The following is a 20,144-nucleotide window of genomic DNA, read 5'->3' on the forward strand; positions in this document are numbered from 1 at the left end:
TAGTTATGCTGGCTCAAAGGAGCCTATTCATTTCCTTGGAATGGCTTTTCAATCAGAGGTTTATTAATCCTAACAACAACCAATCTGTAAATGAATAGTTCAGAAGTCAGCTTCCATGATTTCTGTAGTCTCCGAGGAATCTGTTGGCGACCAATGGTTCAGGAAACAATAGGATGCAAAAAGTTCAACATATCTGCCATTCTCCATCAAATACTGCAGTATATTCATAAAGTACAATGCTAAATTTCCAGGTGCAATGATTCACACACATAACTTTCACAAAGAGCTAAATTTCCAGGTACAATGATTCACACACCTGACTTTCACACACCTGACTTTCACAAAGAGCAGAAATAGATAACATTCAACTTATTAGGATCAACACAGTTGCTTTTCCCTAGAGTGATTATTTAATTTGTAAAACATGATCAACTTTAATCCAGGATGTCCACAGGACAGTGTGTCAAAAACTACAAGATGGTAGATGGAAGAATTACCATGATTCAAGTTTTGACATGCATGTGACATTGTCACATGTACACAACAGCCAGGGGTTCCAATGGAACAATCTCTCATCTTGACAATGTTGACTCCCCTTCAGTCACCAATGGCTTTAATAAAAGTCAACTGCTAGATGAAACAAAATCTTTAGCTTCTAACTGGAAACAGACTGGATACAAAATTGTTCTAATGATTATGGCTTGTACTCTATGTCCATTTCTATGGCTTGGGACTAAAAAGGCGCGTAGGAAGCAAATGTGCATAGAAACAGGCTAGAAAGCAAGAGATTGTGGTTCTAGTCTCACCTTAGCCATAAAAGCCAGCTGAGCAAGTCTGGGAAAGTCACTTTCTCTCAACCTTCTCTCAGGGTTGTTAGACTTGTGATGACACTTTGTTGTCACGTGATGTATCGCAACGCCCCCCCCCCTTCGCTAAACCAGATGCATCTGGCCCATGGGCTCCAAGTTTTGCACCCCTGCCTTACAGGGTTGTTGTTGTGGGGGAAATAGGTGGAGGAAGGTATGTTAGATATCATCGCTCCTTTGAGCTATTGGTAAAAATAATAGAGGCAGGATACAAATAAAATAATCATGACACATTTCTGCATTAGAGTTGCAGTACCAGTGGAATTATTCCTCTCTCATATTTGTTTATTTTATGGATGTAAAAATCAATAAAATGAAGCACCCATCAATGGAATAAATAAACTGTGAGTCATGCCAATCACCTAACTTTAAAAAAGACAAAGAATGCACATTAGTTTGTATTCTACCTTGTCCCACTAATGTATTCTTCCCTTACTTAAATAGAAAGATGCCTTGTCCTGGTTTACTTTAGCAAAGACTGTTTTGGAAACAATTATCATGTGCCTTTACAAAAATCTGATTTGCAGGGGCTAAAAATTTACATGCCAATGTTTACTTGTCAGCGTTGCCTTTCTTACAGTATCTAGAACACTTTGTACTCATAGACAAATGAGACGATTAATGTCTTAAGAAACATTATTTCCAAAACAAAACCAGTTCAGTCCCCAACAGGCACAAAGAGCTAAGCAAGTAATCTCTCCATTAATTTGTCTCTTTGGTTTGATTTCCAGGAAATAGTGCACATTCCATATGGTTAGTACATTCCATATAGCAGACCAGGTTTGGAAACTTTATCTAGGCCAAATGTCCCATTGTTCAATTTGGAATTGTTCATTCATCCATGTGTCTCAGCTACATTAATGCAAGATTCAAAAAAGAATCTGGAATTTCTGTTCTAGAAATGATAGTACTGTTTTGCTGACTAACTGATTGTTTGAGTCGGTGTAGCTCTCTCTCGTTAGATACGATTTTCATCCCTGTGAACTTCCATTTCTGACTGAGAAAGCTGGATCTCTCTGAATGCAAAAAGTGCCTTGGGAAGCAACATTGGGGTCATCTTGCTCGTAACCAGGAGGATTTCTTTCAGATCATCATGCTTTCCCTGAAGCGATGCCACATCTTTTGTATCAGTCTTGTCAGGTTTAGAAAGCAGCTAGAGAACTCTACCTAGTAACTGATGAGAGCCATTTTGGTAGAGTCATTAAAGGCTAGGAACTTGGAGATCATAAGTTCTAATCCAACTTCAGGCATAAAGCCAACTGGGTCTTTGCAGGCAATGACAAACCACTTATTTATATTATCCTGCCTTTATGATTGTTTTACAAATAAAGTACAAATTTTACAAATATATAATAGACCTTCCTCTTATTTTCTCCAGAATAAGCACCTTGTGAGATGGGTTGGACTGAGAGAAAAGTCACTGACCAAAGTCACCGAGCTGGCTTTTGTGCCCTAAGGTGGGACTAGAACTTACAGCCTCCTAGTTTCTAACCTGGTGCTTTAACTCAGGGGTCCCCAACCGCCGGTCCGTGGACCGGTACCGGGCCGCGGAACAAGCCTTACCGGGCCGCTGGTTGCTGGCGCCGCCATCTTTTGGTAAAAAAGCAATTTTTCGTCAAAAAGATGGCGGCACCGTGCTCGTGAGCTTTTCCGGGTAGAAAGCCATTTCTACCGAAAAAGCTCACCGAGCGCTGAGCGCCGCCATTTTTGACGAAAATCACTTCGTGACGTCACCGGAAGTGATTTTCGTCAAAAAGATGGCGGCGCCAGCTGGACGCCGGAACCGGGCCGCGGCGCCCAGCTGACGCCGGAACCGGGTCGCGGCGTCGAAAAGGTTGGGGATCCCTGCTTTAACTAATAGACCAATCTAATTCTCACTTCTGAAAATCTTCCCAAGACGAATCTCCAGGAGTCAACCCTGATTCAGAGGTTTGCACGTGCCTACACACAGATATCTTGAAAATAGTTCTCTTTAACCTGGTTTCCTCCAGATGCGTAGCATTCACAAGATTCTCAACTACATGCCTATTTATTTATGATAGTAATAATATAAATTTGGAAATAAAAACATGGAAAGTCAAATAAAATATATATCAAATTGTGCAGCATACTGCATTTTTCTGAAAATACGATCTACTCTGAAAGTAAGTCCTAGCTTGATTTTTACACATGTGCCCAATGTAAGCCCTACCCCCAAAATAAGCCCTAATGAAGACCCTGCCCACTCCAGGGTGCATGGGTAAAAATTAAACTAGGATGGGGATAGGGGGGTTGGAACTGCCCTACTACTTACCTTTGCACAGTTGCAGCCAGGCCTTGCCCACCCCAACACCTGCCTTACTGGCCCATTGTTTTCTGCTGCCTGCAAGGATTTTCTGAAGGCCGATAACAGAATTCTAGATCAATCCAGAGCTCTATTATCGGCTGCAGAAGTTCCTGAAGGCCTCTGACAGCGAAAAGGAGGCCAGGGCGACGCGTACAAGTGAAGTGAATTAGTGGGCGACAACCCCCCCCAAAAGTAAGACCTGGTGCCTTTTTTGTTGGCAAGAAATATAAGACAGGGTCTTATTTTCAGGGAAACATGGGTGGTAGTAGTAGTGGAAAAGATACTGTCCAGCATCTATGGAAATGAAACAAGAAAAAGACATTACAGAGAAGAAAATACAGGTAAAAAGGGTTATAAGATTGAAAGAGACCCTCAGATATTCCTTAGGTATTCTAAAAGCAAACTGGGAAAAATGGGATGATATTTAACTCTACAGGCAGTCTTCGTTTAGCACCCACAATTGGTGCCCATAATTAGTAATTACAGGTGACATAGCAAAACCATGACTGTACTTATAATCTTGCTTCAGCTTTACAGACTTATCAACGTCATAAATGTGAGGCCTGGTTGCAAACTTACTTTTTAAATCACGGTCATAACTGTGAACAACCACGAAACAAATCAATTGCTAATTCAGGACTACTTGCATGAAGAAGCAGGCCTCTCACGAAAAATCTTTTAATGGTGCTTTTGTTGCCATGACAGCTGAATTGGAAATGGCATCAGAGGAGCTGGTGATGGCAATTCTTCCCTCATTGGCTGCCTCTTTGCCACCAAGCTGCTTTTTAGCTACGGTTCCAATTGGTGACCCATGCTTGGCCTACAAAAACCTTGCTGAATACCACTGAGCAGGAAAGAGATGCAGAAGACAGTGGCTGTTTGCTGCCATCTAGTGTTCACCTGGAGATCTGTAGCCCAGATATCGTAGATCCACCAGATGCAATCACATTTATTGAAGAAGTGGGTGGCCGGATGTGTGTGTGCATCCTATAGGTTCTCAAGCTGATTGGTCCCTATCTTCAAAATATTTGTGCTATTGGAAACTTCTGTAGCTCTTCCTGCAAACCAAGCAGATTCAAGGGAGAAAGGTGGTCATTCTAGTCGACTGGTTGCAGACTGTTTTGAGTTTTAAAGCTCTTAACTCAGACCTTGAACTGTGTTGCAAACTACACTGGAAACCCCTACAACTGGAAGAAAGGCAGTATTGTGTGCTCTGTTATCCTAGCTGCAATGCAAACTCTAGTAACAGCAAGTGGGGAAGGCTGATGATTGAAAATAGCCCCTGGGCTTCCCAGGGGATCCGGTTTGGCAAAAATATGCGTAATACTGGAAGGGACTGTGAAAAAGGGCCTGAAAAATGCATTGCATCACCTTTCTGCACTAATGCTCTTTAAAGAAAACAGAAACAAACAATGCATTCTAATGACTTTAATTCTACTTAATGAAATTATTTCCATCTACTGCACTCTGGCAAATCCCATACTGGTTGAGAGTTGAAGGTAACAACCCTGGAAGGCAGTAGCTCAATATGGATCATCCAGAAACCCTTCTTTTGAACTTCCCTTTAAAGACAGTTTCTGCAGTGGGAGTGCAGACTAATTGCTATTATTTCCAGAGTCACTGTGAAGAGGCTTTGCCATTAAAACATTTTTAAAAATATTAAACTGACTCAGCCAACAGTCTGAACTCCACGGTGGAAAAGGTTTTTCACATTCTTTTCTAGTTTCCCAAACTTTATATATTTTTAAAAATAAACTGCGGTGTAACATTACAAACATGCTCATCAAGACACTTTTTCCATTCTTGTCCCTTCCAGCAAAATATATTGTTCCTGTGATTTCTTCAGCTACAATTAATCCCTGCTGCTTTGTTTCACCTCCTTCTCTTTCTTAGCACTTCCCTAGCTTCAAACTCTTTTCTTTGAAAAACACACTTACAAACACCCTCTACCTCCTTCACTGAACAAGAAGCTAATAATATACTGTATAACCAATTCTCCATTCTTATAAGATTTCTTGCACTGCATTGCATAAAACAAGATTCACAGTTCTTTCTTTCCAGCACTCCTTTTTGATAGAAGGGGGTTTGAATATTTCTCTCCTTCTGACTCAGTCTCATGTGACCCTGCAAATAACTATCCCCGGCACATTAAAACTGCTTTTAGTGTCTGTTGGACACTTCCATTGAGTAATCCCCAGTTTTACAGCACTGGTGGATCCTTCCAATGTCAGCAAAGATGCATTTATCTACAGTTCCTCTGTAGCATCTAAGAGAGAGATGTGCAGCTTTGATGAGTGGCTTCCGGAGCCACTGTAGTTCTTTCATACAGCTGATTCAGAACAAAGTAACATTAGGTACCTCAGATTTCAAAATAAAAAGGTGGGAGAGGAGGTTAAATTATTATGTGCGATAGCTAAAAGGCATTGGTAGGAGGAGGAAGCCCCACTTGATTTTTTGTCCAAGGTCACTTAGGATACACAATGTGCTTTTGTATCTTTTGGGAAACATGTATTATGCAATTTTTAGTTTGCTAGTATACTTTTTAAGGGGAAAAAAAAATCCTGGCCTGGTTTCCCTTTTGAAACAGCCTCATCCAGTGCAGGACTGGGGCTGTCAGGCTAAAATATGATAAAATGGATGATAAAAGGCTGCCCTCACTTGCTATACAGAAAAGGGCTAGAGAGCCATGCCTGATGTAGTGGCTGGAAAGCTCTTAAGGTCATAATGAATTGCCTCCTTTTCCTATCATTATATTCACAATCTGAGAAAGAACTTTGCTATCACTTATCAGCTGAAGAACGGATCAGAGAAATGCATGTTCTGTTCTGTGAATCATTGAGGAGAAATGAGACAGATGTTGAATACAACTGTACATTGCCTTTTATCTTCACTGAAGCTAATCCAGCTGTTTGATCTTATTTTGTTACCAGCCAGCTGATCCAGAAGAAATGCAACCATCATCCTTTGCAGACAAAGGTCTTGCTTTCTTCAATTCCTCTTGTCTGGGAAAGGGAATAGTTGTTGAGAAAAGAATAGTATAATTATTTCAAAAGTTCTTCCAAATTATCAGAAGCACGAGCTTTTATCTAGTATCTAGGTTTAGGTTATTATAAACTTTATTGACAATCAAGAGATGAAATGCATTTCTAATCTTACATATTCTGTCATTTCTTTTATTCACTCGTAAATGTACAACTTTTCCTTTTTAACTTTATGTAATTTAATTTGTGTAAAATTGGAAGTATTTATGAAATCCAGATCCAATCCAATAAAAATGGTTTGGGTTATGAATGTGATAGTGCACTTTAAAAAATCCCTGTTTAAAATGTATGCTGATTCTTTCCCAGAATTCCACTGATTATAGCATTTACATCTTTTCTATCCTGCTCTACAGAATACAGACTTGGTCTCTGACAGAAAGCCACTTGAAGAGACTAGAAGCATTTGAAATGTGGATTTAGAGACGGCTGTTACGTATAAGCTGGGTTGACAAAATAAAAAATGAGGAGGCGATAAGCCGCTTGGGAAAGCCAAGGGAAATCATCAAAACTATTAAAAAGGGAAAGTTAGAATATTTTGGACACGTGATGTGACACCTGGAAAAATATGGCGTATTTCACTTAATCATCTAGGGAAAGATTGAAGGCAAACGAGGTCCAGGCAGAAGAAGAGCATCATGGCGTCAAAATCTAAGGAACTGGTTTAGACAAAACTCAACAGCACTTTTTTGTGTGGCTGTTGATAAAAATAGGGTCGCCAACATGATCGCCAATGTCCAATGACGGATATGGAACAAGAAGAATAGCAAATTGACTAGTAAAGCTATTACATATAGCATAGGAGCTAAACAATGGTTTTACATGTTATATGGAGTGGATTATTACATGCCTCCTTTGTGTTTTCAGAATCCAAGGATTTTGAAGCACAAGTGGGGCTTGTCACATCAAAGAGAAATCTCTTTATTTCATCTATATGTGTACATAGGAGGGCTTGTCTAGAAAGGAAATGTTCTCCTCACCACCAATGGAAATCAAAACAAAATCCTTGATTGAACACCATGCAATTTCCAAAGTGCACGTTTGTAGAAATGAATTTATGTCAAGTTTATCACTTCCACTAAAGCCTTATTTGCCCTTTTGATTTGTGCTAAATGTCAATGTCGGGAAATAATTTTGGACATCATTGGGAATTTTTAATACAGAAACTTGTATTTTTATTTTTTTATTGCAGGGATTCAGACCAGTTCTTAACAGCTGGCAGCCCTGGCTGAAAACTAAGCCAGGGTTGGGCCATTGGATAGTTAGTACCTTAAATTAATTGGGAAGTGTAAAAATAGCTGGGAGAAAAAAACAACAACAATAGCAACTCACTCTTATAGCAACATCACCCAATCCCCCTTACAGGCTATAGAAAGAATGGGCTAGGATAGAGGTATTAAAATATCAATCTGACAACCCAGTGTGAGTCACTTTCTAAAGGATTCAGCAAGATACTAATTAGTAAGCAGTGATTTCAGATTTTGGCAACAAGTTTTCAATTATCTGGTAACTAGGGCTCCCTCTTGTGTCATGATTTTTTCCATTTGCTGTTTTTGGTATTGTTATGTCTATAAAGATTCATACAAATGGTTTCTCCTCCTGTGCTAATTATATTAACAAATGGATAAATTTTACGGACATTACTGCACTAATCAGAGAAACAACGGCTTCCTGGCGAGAAGGACAACATGTGTAATATGTCTAATTTTTTAAAAAAATATCAGAGTCAGAAAGTGACTATGATGCCACATTAATTTAAAAGAACTTCTACCCAGGGTTTCACCACTGAAGATGGCTGCTCAGACCTGAACCAGAAAAAGACAAAGGAAATGATCTTGGGGCTGGATGGGGACATACAGGGCAAGCTCATGGGCACTTTCCTTCCCTAGGTGTTAGGAAAGCCAACAGTCACAGGGCTTGACCTCTGGATCAATATCCCCCCCCCAGATCTGTTTGGCCCCCATCCCAATGATATTCTAAAAGGCATTAGAAAACTGTCCTTATCAAGTCTTAGTGAACCCCTGTAAGCAGTGGTGGTATTCTACCGGTTCGGCCCGGTTCGGCCAAACTAGTAGCTCCGAGGATCTTCTGTGAGCAAACTGATTCGCTCCAACAATCAGCTGCCACCCGGGCTCTATTCTGACCTTTATTTTCTGGTTTTGAAGCTCAGCTGCTTCCCGCGGCACAGCGGATTGCCGCACACCAGCTGTTTAACATACAGGGAGAGTGCAGGATTGCAGGTGGTCAGTAGCAAACCCTCTGCGTGAGTGCAAAGCGCGCCCACCAAGCCACACACACAGAACCGGTGGTAAAAAAAATTGAATCCCACCACTGCCTGAAAGAGTTTGTCCTGTGCCCCCCGCCTCTTTATGGACACAGTATCATTTGTTTCTTCATCTGACTGTTCTCTCTTTTTTTTATTATGTAAACTGTCCATTATGTGGCTGGGCGTTCTTCAAATCAGTGTTTCTTAACCTCACCCATGCTAGCTGGGGAATTCTAGGAGGTGCAGTCCATCCATCATAAAGTTGCTGAGGTTGGGAAACACTGTTTTCAATCTTTGTAAACCAGTAAACAAATAAACGAAGTAGGTTTTAAGAGCCTTCCATTGAGCTAATATCTGTATTTGCTCAAGATGAAGGCTGCCTGAATTAGTGCTGCTAGAAGCAGCAGGTATCAGGTTACATCTAGGATTCTGAAGGAAAGAAACGGTAGCTTTTCCAATTTCTGAAAACCCTAACTTCAGCTGCTGTCCATATGTCTTTAGCTTTGGGTGACATACGTATTTCTGGTCAGTGAGGGCAAAAATATAGGAATACTTGATATAATTTATATTAGCACTGCCAGAGATTAATTTGGGGACATAGTAGGTTATTAAAAGTAAATATAAGCAACATTGTATAATTATAATTGGGGTGGTACATAATTACATTTGTAGGCACAGATGGATGGGCCCAGCAAGCAAAGAATGGCTTGAAAATAGTTCCAACAATTGCAATATGGCAAGAGTGTAAACTTTTTGAGGAAACAACATCCTGTCTCATGGATAACAAACGGCACGTACTTCAGCAGGAACCCATATTGCTGACTTTGAACAAAGAGTTCTGAGATGTCTAATAAATAGTTTAATCAGAGTTTCTATTGCAGAAACAGTATTTTCTGCTCCAACTACTTAAAAAATAAAATAAAACCGTGAACCCTTCACATGCACATACAAAGATATTTTTTCCATTAGCCATTTTGCTGAAAATGATAGCTTCCTTGTAATAAATAAAGCTTCTGTGACTTACATTATGGATATTATTTTTCCTAAACAGGATTTTGGAACACCACATTGTAATATAAACTGTTCTCCTTGACCTCTTAGAAGACATCTTCAGAGAAGAAAAAGTCAGACTCTTAAATCTCAGAATACTGTAGACTAAGATGGAAATGTGCAAGTTTTAAAAAAGATGGGTTTCTTTTAGCAAAAAATGTATTAGCAGATAATTGTTGACACATCAGAAATTACAAGAATACCATAGATGAATGTTGTACATCATTGCTGTTATACATTGTTTAAAGTCAAGAGTTCTCATTTTTTCCCCTTGATGAAAGTCTGGTTTATTGATAAGCCATAGAGGGTTGGTTCACACATAAGTGAGGAAACAATTACAATTTAGAGCAGTAGAGAAAAAAAATTAGGCACTGGGTGTGTCTTTTTGGCAATCACTCAATATCTAACTTTCAAATTTAAACATCTGAATTGTGAAATTTCTGGGAGGACACAGAAATCTTAAAGGATTGTTGAATATTACTGTATAAAAATGTTTGCCAATTTGTGACTTAATGTTATATATACAGTAAACCAGACCACAGTGATATAAGAAAGAAGAAAATGGGTATAAATAAAAGAGTCTGTGTTGTTTACCTCTCAGTAGAAAGCTATTGATTCAAGATAATGGCCATTCAAAGTTCATTTGGCTGAAAAGACCCTTGAACAAACTAATATGCCATGTTTATTAGAAAGTGGCAAACTTATGAATGTTATATTATTTCTCTGACTCCTCCATTCAACTTATTTTATACAAATCCTAACAATTGGACATATTTCAACAACTACTGTCTTTCTCATGCATGCATTATCCTTCTATTCAATTTTTCTCCAAGATTTTCAGTTCGTTCACATGGTTGTCCATTAACATCCTGATTAGCCTGAGATTAGTGATTCCTCAAAAGTCAATCTATGACATTGCGTCAGGGTGAAGATGTAAACCTGGAACTTACCCTATTCTAATTTAGCTGCTGTCACAGGGTGTGAACCTGGGCTACACTCCCAATGCCAGCTGGGATCCCTATCCCACTAAACTTTTCAAAACATTATGTTAATGTAAAATAAAATAAAATTAAGCCACAGAATTATATTTAGTTGCAGCAATGTTTTGGACTATACAAAATATTTTTAGGCTTGTTGAGAGCATCCTAATAGCTTGCATTTTGATAAATGGGGTTTGTGGTATTAAACTATGCTCATTGTAACAGCTGTTTTCAGAAAAGGCAAATCTCTCAAGACAGTCATTTTGTGAATGTGCCCATGCTCTGAACATTTCAAAAAAGCTTCTAGCTTAAAATGGCTGCCCATTGGGGCTTATGTTACTGCATTAAAACATCAATAACTTAATGCAAATGGGCTGACATAATTTCTCAACCAAGGGAATAGACATTTCACACAGGGGAAGAAGGCTTAGTAACATTACATCAATAAAATGGCCAGGCACTGGGTTTTTTTGTTGTTGTGCTTTTACAAATTTATTAAATAAATAATATAGCTTACATAGTTATTAAATGCTTTTTGGTGACAGTGGCACAATGTATAACAGTTCTGGTGATCACGAGTGATTAATTCAAAAGTTGTGTTTGCCAACAAGCTATCTATCCTTACCCTTAATCAAAAGATTGAAATATCAAAGATACATTTTTAGGAAAGAAAGCATTTTTTATATCTATCATTTCAAGTTCATATTATAAACTCATTGTAAGTAAACTTTACTAAAACTCCCTTTTTATGATCCAATAAATCTTTAATTTGGGGTAGAGTTGAGGCGACTGAATGGAGCTGAGCATTTACTGGCCAGATTCCCTTCCTGACGCCACATGGAGTTCGCAGCAGATATTTTTTGTTTGTGCCCTGAGAGAGAAACCCCTGCTAGGATTGAATTCTCAACCTTCCGAGTGGGAAGCAAGCATCTTCAGCACAAGGCCACTTGTAGTAAGTTGACTTTACTGATCTATTAAAATGATTTTTAAAAACCATTTTAAAAACTCTTCACAAGTTGCAACTCTGAATGGGGTACTTGATGAAAAAAAAAAGATAATTTTAAAAATGCAATACAGAGCCAAAATAGTAAAACACAACCAACACCGAGATGAAGTCAGGTGTAGCAAATATCTAAAATCTGGATCCAATGCACAGGAAAAACCCAGATCTTCACAGCTTTATGAAAAACTGAGAATGAATATTTTAAAATGAAAATAGCCATAATTAATAATAATAATACCATCCAGATATTCCCTCAGTATTTTTATTTGTAAATTTCCTATGAAGATTAAAATTATAAAGATATATTAGTTTTTGTTATCTATTAAAGCATTATGACAATGTTTCAATATAGTCCTGTACAATTTGTTTTCTATGATTTTTATAGTAAAAAGGTATATTCATCAAATTGTCTTAAATATTCAATTTTTAGACCAATTTAAGTTTTAGAATTTGTCCAATCCACATAATCTAGAACAGCCCTTGAATCATTTGGAAATTCTACAAAATTCACTGAGCAAGAACATATCAATAAACTTTCAACATTGTTTCTGAGGGAAGGTGGAGTAATTTGAAAAAAAAAATTCCTTTTCCCATCATGATATCAGATATTAGAAAGTGTTGCAAATTCTCTACAGTTAAATATAAACACTTCACTATACGCAAATAGAAAATTTATTCTTTTATTGCATTATTGAATCAACTTAAAAAGTCCCCAGAAAAGAAAATGGTCCTTTTTTATATTCTCCATATATATCTCTTATTTGGTATTTTAAAAAAAAAGAATGCCAGGAACACAAATATATGCACAGAGGCCAGACCACACAATCAACGTTGCAAATTACAGGTCTTTATTAAAATGCATGGAATGTAATTATTTTCAAATGCATGTTTGGAAAACAATAGGTGAGAATACACAATTCAACATGAAGATTTTGAAAGGGGTTCCTTTACTCCCTTCTAAAACTTGTTGGGACTCTATAGCTTCCTTACTTAGATTAATTGCAACACTGGATCTTAAAAGCATCCAGTTTTGATTACTTGGCTTGAGTTATTAAATTCTACAACAGAATGAAGGCTGTTTATCATAAAGATCAGGTGACAACTAAAATATTGATGAAAAACTATAATTGCCTTTAAAAGACAAAAAGACCTTCTAATTTCAGAAGCAGGCATGGATATTTTAGATAACTGCAATGCACCCATCTTTTAGAAGATTATAATCTTCCTAGATTACAGTACACCTGAGTGGAACATTTCTTAATCAAATTTTTCAATTCAAAGCCATTTAAGATCATTTATAAAACTTCATAAAGTTGTCTGAGCACTTTTGCCAAATAATTTTAGCCTGGACAGAAATTATTCTCCATCACTTTTATTTACACTAGCTAAAACAATACCTTAGCTGTGAGTGGAAAAAACAATAACTACTATCAATTATGTAACTTACACTGGCAGTGCAATCTAGCACAGTTCTACTGTTGATTGTATTTCTCACATAGTGATGTCAGAAGAACCCAACTGAAGTATGACCTTCAGCCAATAAACTATAATAAACATTTGTAAGGTGATTCAATGGGAAAACTTTCAACATTCAGACATGGGGCAGGGGAAGGAGGCAAGAGACATAACTATATGACTCTGTGAAGAACAAGGAGTGTAGAAATGTTAGTGCATTAAAAATAGACAGGTTAGATCAAAGAGTCAGTGAATAAGTTAAGATATATTTAATTACAATATTGGCTGTTTTCATTTATAATCAACCTAATGTACATATATTCTCTTTATTATTTTCACATATTCCAAGAATTCAACTTTCTCTCTCACAGTGATTTACAAACCAATATGGCACTTTCTAGAAGATTATCATGGGCTGAAGGCTCTATAGCAACAATCACTATTTTTGAAAAAAGAAAAGAAAAAGAAAATGATTCAAATGAATTTCTTTCCTGAGCAACTTAAAATTTGGAATGTGCTGAAAAGTCACAATAAATAAGTAAAAACAAATGAACAAACTTAAAATGTGCTTTTAAATTATTGAAACTAGATTGTTTTATGACAGATATATGGTCTGTTCTTTCAGAAATCTTAAAAGCTTATGTGCCAAATAAATTTATGAAGTACCTTTCTGGAAATAGAATAGAAGTCAAGTTGCTTATATAAAAATATACAACATTAACATCTAGCAAATAAATCAACTGGCAGCTCTTGCTTTTAACATTTCAAAGTGTTCGTGGCAAAGAATAATATTAAATAGCATGATAAAAATAGATTCTAGTGAAATTGCAGAGAAAGCAAACATGTTAAGTAACCCAGGATTCTTGTAGCACACACAAATTTTAACTTTTTTTTAAACATTCCAGCATCTGAATATTAAATTGCTCCCCAAAAGAAAACAATTCCACAGTGTGTAAACTAATCATTACTCTTTAAATGTAATTTCATAGAAACCACTTAATATACAATGCAGCATTTTGGTTAATTATTGTTTTGAGTTCCCAGTGTGTTCCTTCAGAGTAGTGCACTGGAACCACCTAGTGAGATTTTTTTTATTCATGTAAGTGTGCAGCCACAACACATTTTTGTGTGTTCAAATCCTGCTAGTAGCCTTGTAAAAAAAACAGAATGCAACAGATATCCATCAGCTCTGAAAAGGGAATTTGTTAAATGGGAGTTGACTAATACACACCAAAACAAGAACCAGTAGCTTGGATAAACAGAACACGCAGCCATCTGTTACCACTTTGTTCTTTCAAGTGGTAATTTTTGATTATCATAAATGTTGACTATTGCAGCCAGAGTACAATTTGAGTATGCTGTTAAAGAGTATCTGCTCCTTAGCTACATGCAAGAGTTAGGCTTTGACTTCTATGAGAGAGAAAAAGAACTGATGACATCTGAAGGGATCACAGCATATTCTTCTTCAATCTTGTTTCTTAGAACGTATCAGATTTTCAGAGTAGTTGAGGCGTATTCATTATAAATTTCTACCTTCAGAAATAATGTCTTGAAATTAGAACCAATTAATTTAATCAATAACTAATGCATTTACAATGTTACAGAAATGTAACATCCCATAAATTTCTTATTCCCCTATTTTTATGGATATTTGCTGATTGTCAAAACTACTACAGAAAAAGGGATCTCCTTTAAAATAAAAAAGACAATCCCAAATTTCCCCCTGCAGCCTAACTTTAATTTCCATTAATATTATCCTCTTCAGTTTTATTCAACCTCAGCACTGTATTGATATTTAATGATACCCACCTTCTCAAATTCCCAACATGCTACAACTCTCCTTGCTGCCAGCCAGTTACTGGCAACACAGATCTAAGTGAGAATCACTGAAGTTGTAGTCCAACAGTCTAGAGCATGCTAGTCTGTGGAAAACTCATCATCTAGGTTTCTCCATATTCCTATTTTGACTGTTGGTAACAGCCTGGTTGCCTCTTTTCAAATGGTATTAGTAGCAATGGGTAGTTTTGTTATTTCAGGACAACAGCACCCCTTATCCAGGCAATGACAAATCTCTTATATCATGCTATTATTTCAATGTGCTCAAATAAAACTGTAATAGGTTAAATTAAATGCTACATCAGACAAGCTAATTTTGTGAAAATTGCAAATGACCAACAAGGTAATATCATCTTGTAAAGTACCATATACGAAAATATTTTACAACATCAATGTTACTTCTAATGAAACAAGAGATGATATATTTAAAAGTATATTCTAACTACAATAATTCTATGGAGCCAAGGAAACAAACAAACAAAATATTTCAACAAATACACCTTTTCAGAAAGGGATCTATCAGTTCAAAGTAAGGGAAATGTCTTTTTAAATGCTGCTTTTGTATTAACTCACTTTCTTCAGATTGTTATTAGCATTTTAAAAACAATTTTGAATCCATCTTGCATCACCTTTTATAAATATCTTCTAACCACTTTTCATCATCTTGTTCCTCATCTTCTGTTATTGGCTCTTCAGTTTCTAGAGGAGAAGGAATGGCAAACTCTGGCCTAGGAGAAGAGTTACCATTTGAGGATCTTAATCCAAACTTGCGTTTTAGCAGGTGGAACTGCTCTTTGACATAGTAGTAGAATTCATATTCATATCTCATGCGCTGGTACAAGATCTGGATGGATTCTGTTGAAGGGACAGTTTTTTTCACTGTCACAGTTAGATTGCCAAGCTTCCTATGCTCTGTAAGACAATGGAAATAAAGAAGAATTTATGTCAAGACAATCACTTTCATTATTTTCTGAATTACTAACATGCCCTCTGCTATAACATGACCCCTGGAAGAAAATAAGCCTGCAAATATCTCAAAACTGAAAATGGGCGTTATTTTTTATTATTATATCATTTTTTTTAAAAATTTTTATTTATCATAGTCTAAGCTAAACATTGCAGCAAGGTTCTGAATAAGAGATAGTATTTGCAAAATTCTAACCTAAATAGAATTTGGAGATTTAATTGGGACTCTAGAATTTTCATAATGAATAAATCCAACAGAAAACTCAAATTATGTCAATGAGATTACAAAGACCAAAAGTAATCAAGGTTAAACAGAATAGATGGATAGACAATAGATAGAGATGGATGGATGGAAAGACAGACAGACAGACTAAAAAGTTCGTAACAATTTAAATCCCACAATGTCATTTGTCAGAAATGGTGTAGGGTAGGGTCTCCTGCTTGCGCGGGGGTGGGTGGGGGTTGAACTAGATTATAAATTACAGTTGAGGTAGCTGTTGCAACCTTTTTTTATGACAATCATAAAGCGAGTCAAATGAACCGCTTAGTCTTTAAACTAACCCAGCATACGCAATGGGCATTTTTGCCATTTTCTGCTAGAAAACTACAAAAGAGGCACAAATTGCCTTTACATCAGGGGTCCCCAACCTGTGGATTGCAGCCAGGTGCCGGGCCTTAGCCCATTCAGAACTAGCCACAGAAGTGGTGTGTGAGTATGTGTGTGTGTGTGCATGTGCATGGGAAACTGCATTTGTGAAAGTGGTGCACCATCCACTTTCCTCCCTGCCACTGTCACCGATCTGCCACGCTGGAAAGGTTGCAGACTGCTGGTTTACATGACTGTGGGATGCTGCAATTGGTTGTAAATACAAGCTGGTTGCCAAGCACCAAAATGCGACCATGTGACTGTTGTGGATGTTGACACAGTGCAACGTTTTATGATAGTCAGCAATGCTTTACAGGCCATAAAACACCTTTTTCAAGGCCATTGTAACTTCAACTGGTCAATAAGCAGCCGTTTAAGGGAAAACTCCCCAATAAACAAATGGAGAGAAATTATTTTAATCAACTAAATTGTCTTATTTTTTGTCATGTCCCTGTCCAGTTTTGAAATATGACTCCTTGCATTCCTACCTCTTCTGCATTCCTACCTTAAATCCAAGACCATGACTCAACGGTTTTGGAACATTATGTTTATATTACAGATAACAAGAACATTTTTTTTTTGTGGGATGGCAAGATGAAGGATTCAATCTTTCAAACCTCATTTCCTCCAGCACTAAATCCTTGCAAGCGGCCTCTACACAAAGACAGAAATACTAGGAATATATCACCCTCTGTATCATCCTTTGAAGGACAAGCTGTAAGTTACAGTTTTATTCACTGCTATCGTTTCTAAATATCAACTGCTGAAGCAACACTTACCTGGAACTATTATGTGAAAGATAGATTTCAGAAGATAAATTCCAGTTTTTCCTCCCTGACCATATGTGTATTGGAACTGGGGAAGTGGCATTGAAAAGAAATTAACCTACTGGCTAGTTATCTGAGACTCTACTTGTTCTGACCCAAATCTTGTTCCAAGGAAACAAACACAAAACAGAGGTAACAGAAAAAACTTTTAACAAATAAATGCTCAACAAATAAATGCTCTGTTCAACAAATAAATGCTCTGTCTTACATATTGGCAAAAAAAATCAGAAAATAAAATACAAGCTGAATAGTCAAGATCTTGTTGATGACCCAAGCTCTGTAAAGGACCTTGGAATACTCACCTCTAATGATCTAAGTGCTAGAGCCCACTGCAACTACATAGCCAAAAAGGCATTAAGAGTAGTTAACCTAATCCTACGTAGCTTTTTCTCTGGTAATATCACACTACTAACCAGAGCATACAAAACATTTGCTAGACCAATACTCGAATACAGTTCATCAGTCTGGAACCCACATTACATATCTGATATTAGCACAATTGAGAAAGTCCAGAAATATTTCACAAGAAGAGTTCTCCACTCCTCTACTCGTTGTAGAATACCTTATACCACCAGACTTGAACTAGAAAACCTTGAATTCTAGAACTAGAAAACCTTGAATTACGCCGTCTTCGGTCTGATTTAAGCATGGTATATAAAATCATACATTGCAATGTCCTACCTGTCAATGAATACTTCAGCTTCAACCATAACAACACAAGAGCACACAATAGATACAAACTCAAAGTTAACCGCACCAAACTTGATTGCAGGAAATACGACTTCAGCAATAGAGTGGTCAATGTCTGGAATACTCTACCCGACTCTGTAGTTTCTTCCCCAAACCCCAAAAACTTTAACCTTAGACTATCTACTATTGACCTCACCCCTTTCCTAAGAGGTCTGTAGGGGGCGTGCATAAGCGCACCAACATGCCTACCGTCCCTGTCCTATTGTTTCTCTTATTCTTCTTTTATTTTTCTTATATGTACCCATTTCATGTATTCACAACTATGTATACACTTATACTTATTATCTTGTAAACAATTGGCAAATCAAATAAATAAAAATAAATAAAAAATAAAAAAAACTTTTAATTATTCTTTACGAATTCCGTTCCTTCATGGTTAAAAGTATGTTTCAAATTAATTATCTCTGATAAGAACGAGCCTTGCCAAGGTGGTGCAAGGCTGCCATGAACACTAGATAAAGTTACTAAGCGATATTTCAAACACAAAGAGTCTCCAAACACCAACCAAGATATTCCAAATGTCCACAAGGCTTGAGTGCAAAAACTTCTTTGCTTCCTGCAAAGAACTCTGGTTTCTTAGCTGGCTTTTATCTCTTGAGGGAGGGGCCATTACCTTGCAGCCTTACTCCCGAGTCGTCTGTGCTGCTACAGCTGCTCTTTCCTTCAAGCAGCCCTGCGCGCATGTGCACTGGGTACAGGTTCCTTGGGGACTTCTTCATCACTGTTGCCAGCCTCCACAATCTCTGAAGGCAGCATTCCACTCCCTGATGGTCCTAGCCCCATCCCTGCATCACACACAGGCCCCTCATCTGAGTCCTCACTCTCCGAGACCTTAGCCGTTCGCACTTGCTACTGGTGAACCACAACACTACTTGATCCTTTGATTTGTCTCTAGACAGTGGTACAATTCAACTGGTGCAACAACCGGTTTGGTGAGGGCGTGCCTGAACCAGTCCAAACTGGTAAAATCCCACCCCTGTCTCTAGCTCAGTTGTGGCTAACCCTTTTAGGCTGTGCTGAAAATTGTGCGCACGCTCGCGTGCCAGCACCCAGAAGGCAATGCGTGTGGCCCTCCCACACCCCTGCGCATGCACGCCAGATTCCGTGTGCGCCACGTGTCTCTGCACTTGCATGTGCGTCTCCCCCACCACCACCATGCATGTGCGCCAGATACTCGACAATCAGCTGTCAGGTGGGTGGTGCGCATGCATGCACAGTGGGGCTCTTTTGGGCAACCTCTCATGTGCTGGCAGAAGTGGCTCTGTGTGCCACTTCCAGCACGCGTGCCATAGGTTCACCATCACTGCTGTTATTGTTTTGGACCTTCTTTTCTTTACCCCAGACTCTTTTATGTCCAGTTGTGACACTGGTTGGGCATCCCAATGTCAATGGTTAGGATTGACATGTTAAAACTTGTACAGGCAACTATTTACAAGAGTTCCTGCTGGCTCATGAGCTTGTGAATGTCATTTTACTATAATCCCATATCAGATTCTATTACTTCCCCCATGTATAGGTAGTTCTTGATTTACAACAGTTTACTTAGTGACCATTTGAAGTTATAATAGTCCTGAAAAAAGTGACTTATGATCATATTTCACACTTATGAGCATTGCAGCATCCCCATGGTCACATGATTTACATTCAGATCCTAGACAACTGACTCAAATTTATGAGTTGCAGTGCTCCTGGGTCACACAATACCCTTTTGCGACCTTCTGACAAGCAAAGTCGATGGAGAAACCAGATTGACTTAACAACCGGATTACTAATTTAACTACTGCAATGATTCATTTAACAAATGTGGCAAGAAAAGTTGTAAAATGGGGCAAAACTCACTTAACTAATTTCTCACTTAGCAACATAAATTATGGGCTCAATTGTGGTCGTTCATTTGTACTATACAGGTTGGACCTGATTCTGACAGAGATTCCAGTGGTAGAAAAAGATTAAAAGTGTGCCAGGTCATTGTCCTAATATGATTGCCTCATCCAGGTCCACATTATGTTTAAAACCACACAGTGGAAAAACATGTTAATATATCATCTAGTTTGCCTCATAGGAGAATAAGTGGAGTGAATTACTTTCAAATAGTCTGGTCTGGTGGGATTCATTTTTTTTTACTAGTGGTTCTG

At 37.8% G+C, this 20,144-nt stretch overlaps 1 protein-coding gene across 1 annotated transcript in view; it reads right to left on the reverse strand.

Annotated features, from left to right (window-relative positions):
• Positions 1–12,356: 12,356 nt before the first annotated feature.
• The window catches only part of UST (uronyl 2-sulfotransferase), a 123,707-nt gene continuing 115,919 nt past the window's right edge, over positions 12,357–20,144 (reverse strand). Inside the window, exon 8 of the mRNA XM_026666030.2 lies at positions 12,357–15,732. Coding sequence (XP_026521815.1) covers positions 15,446–15,732 — 287 coding nt within the window. The 3' untranslated portion in view covers positions 12,357–15,445. The remainder of the gene's footprint in view (positions 15,733–20,144) is intronic.

This window comes from Notechis scutatus, chromosome 1 (assembly GCF_049901735.1).
Source record: "Notechis scutatus isolate UNSWTSFEM ecotype Mainland chromosome 1, rNotScu1.2, whole genome shotgun sequence".
In the NCBI taxonomy this organism is placed as follows: Eukaryota; Metazoa; Chordata; class Lepidosauria; order Squamata; family Elapidae; genus Notechis; species Notechis scutatus.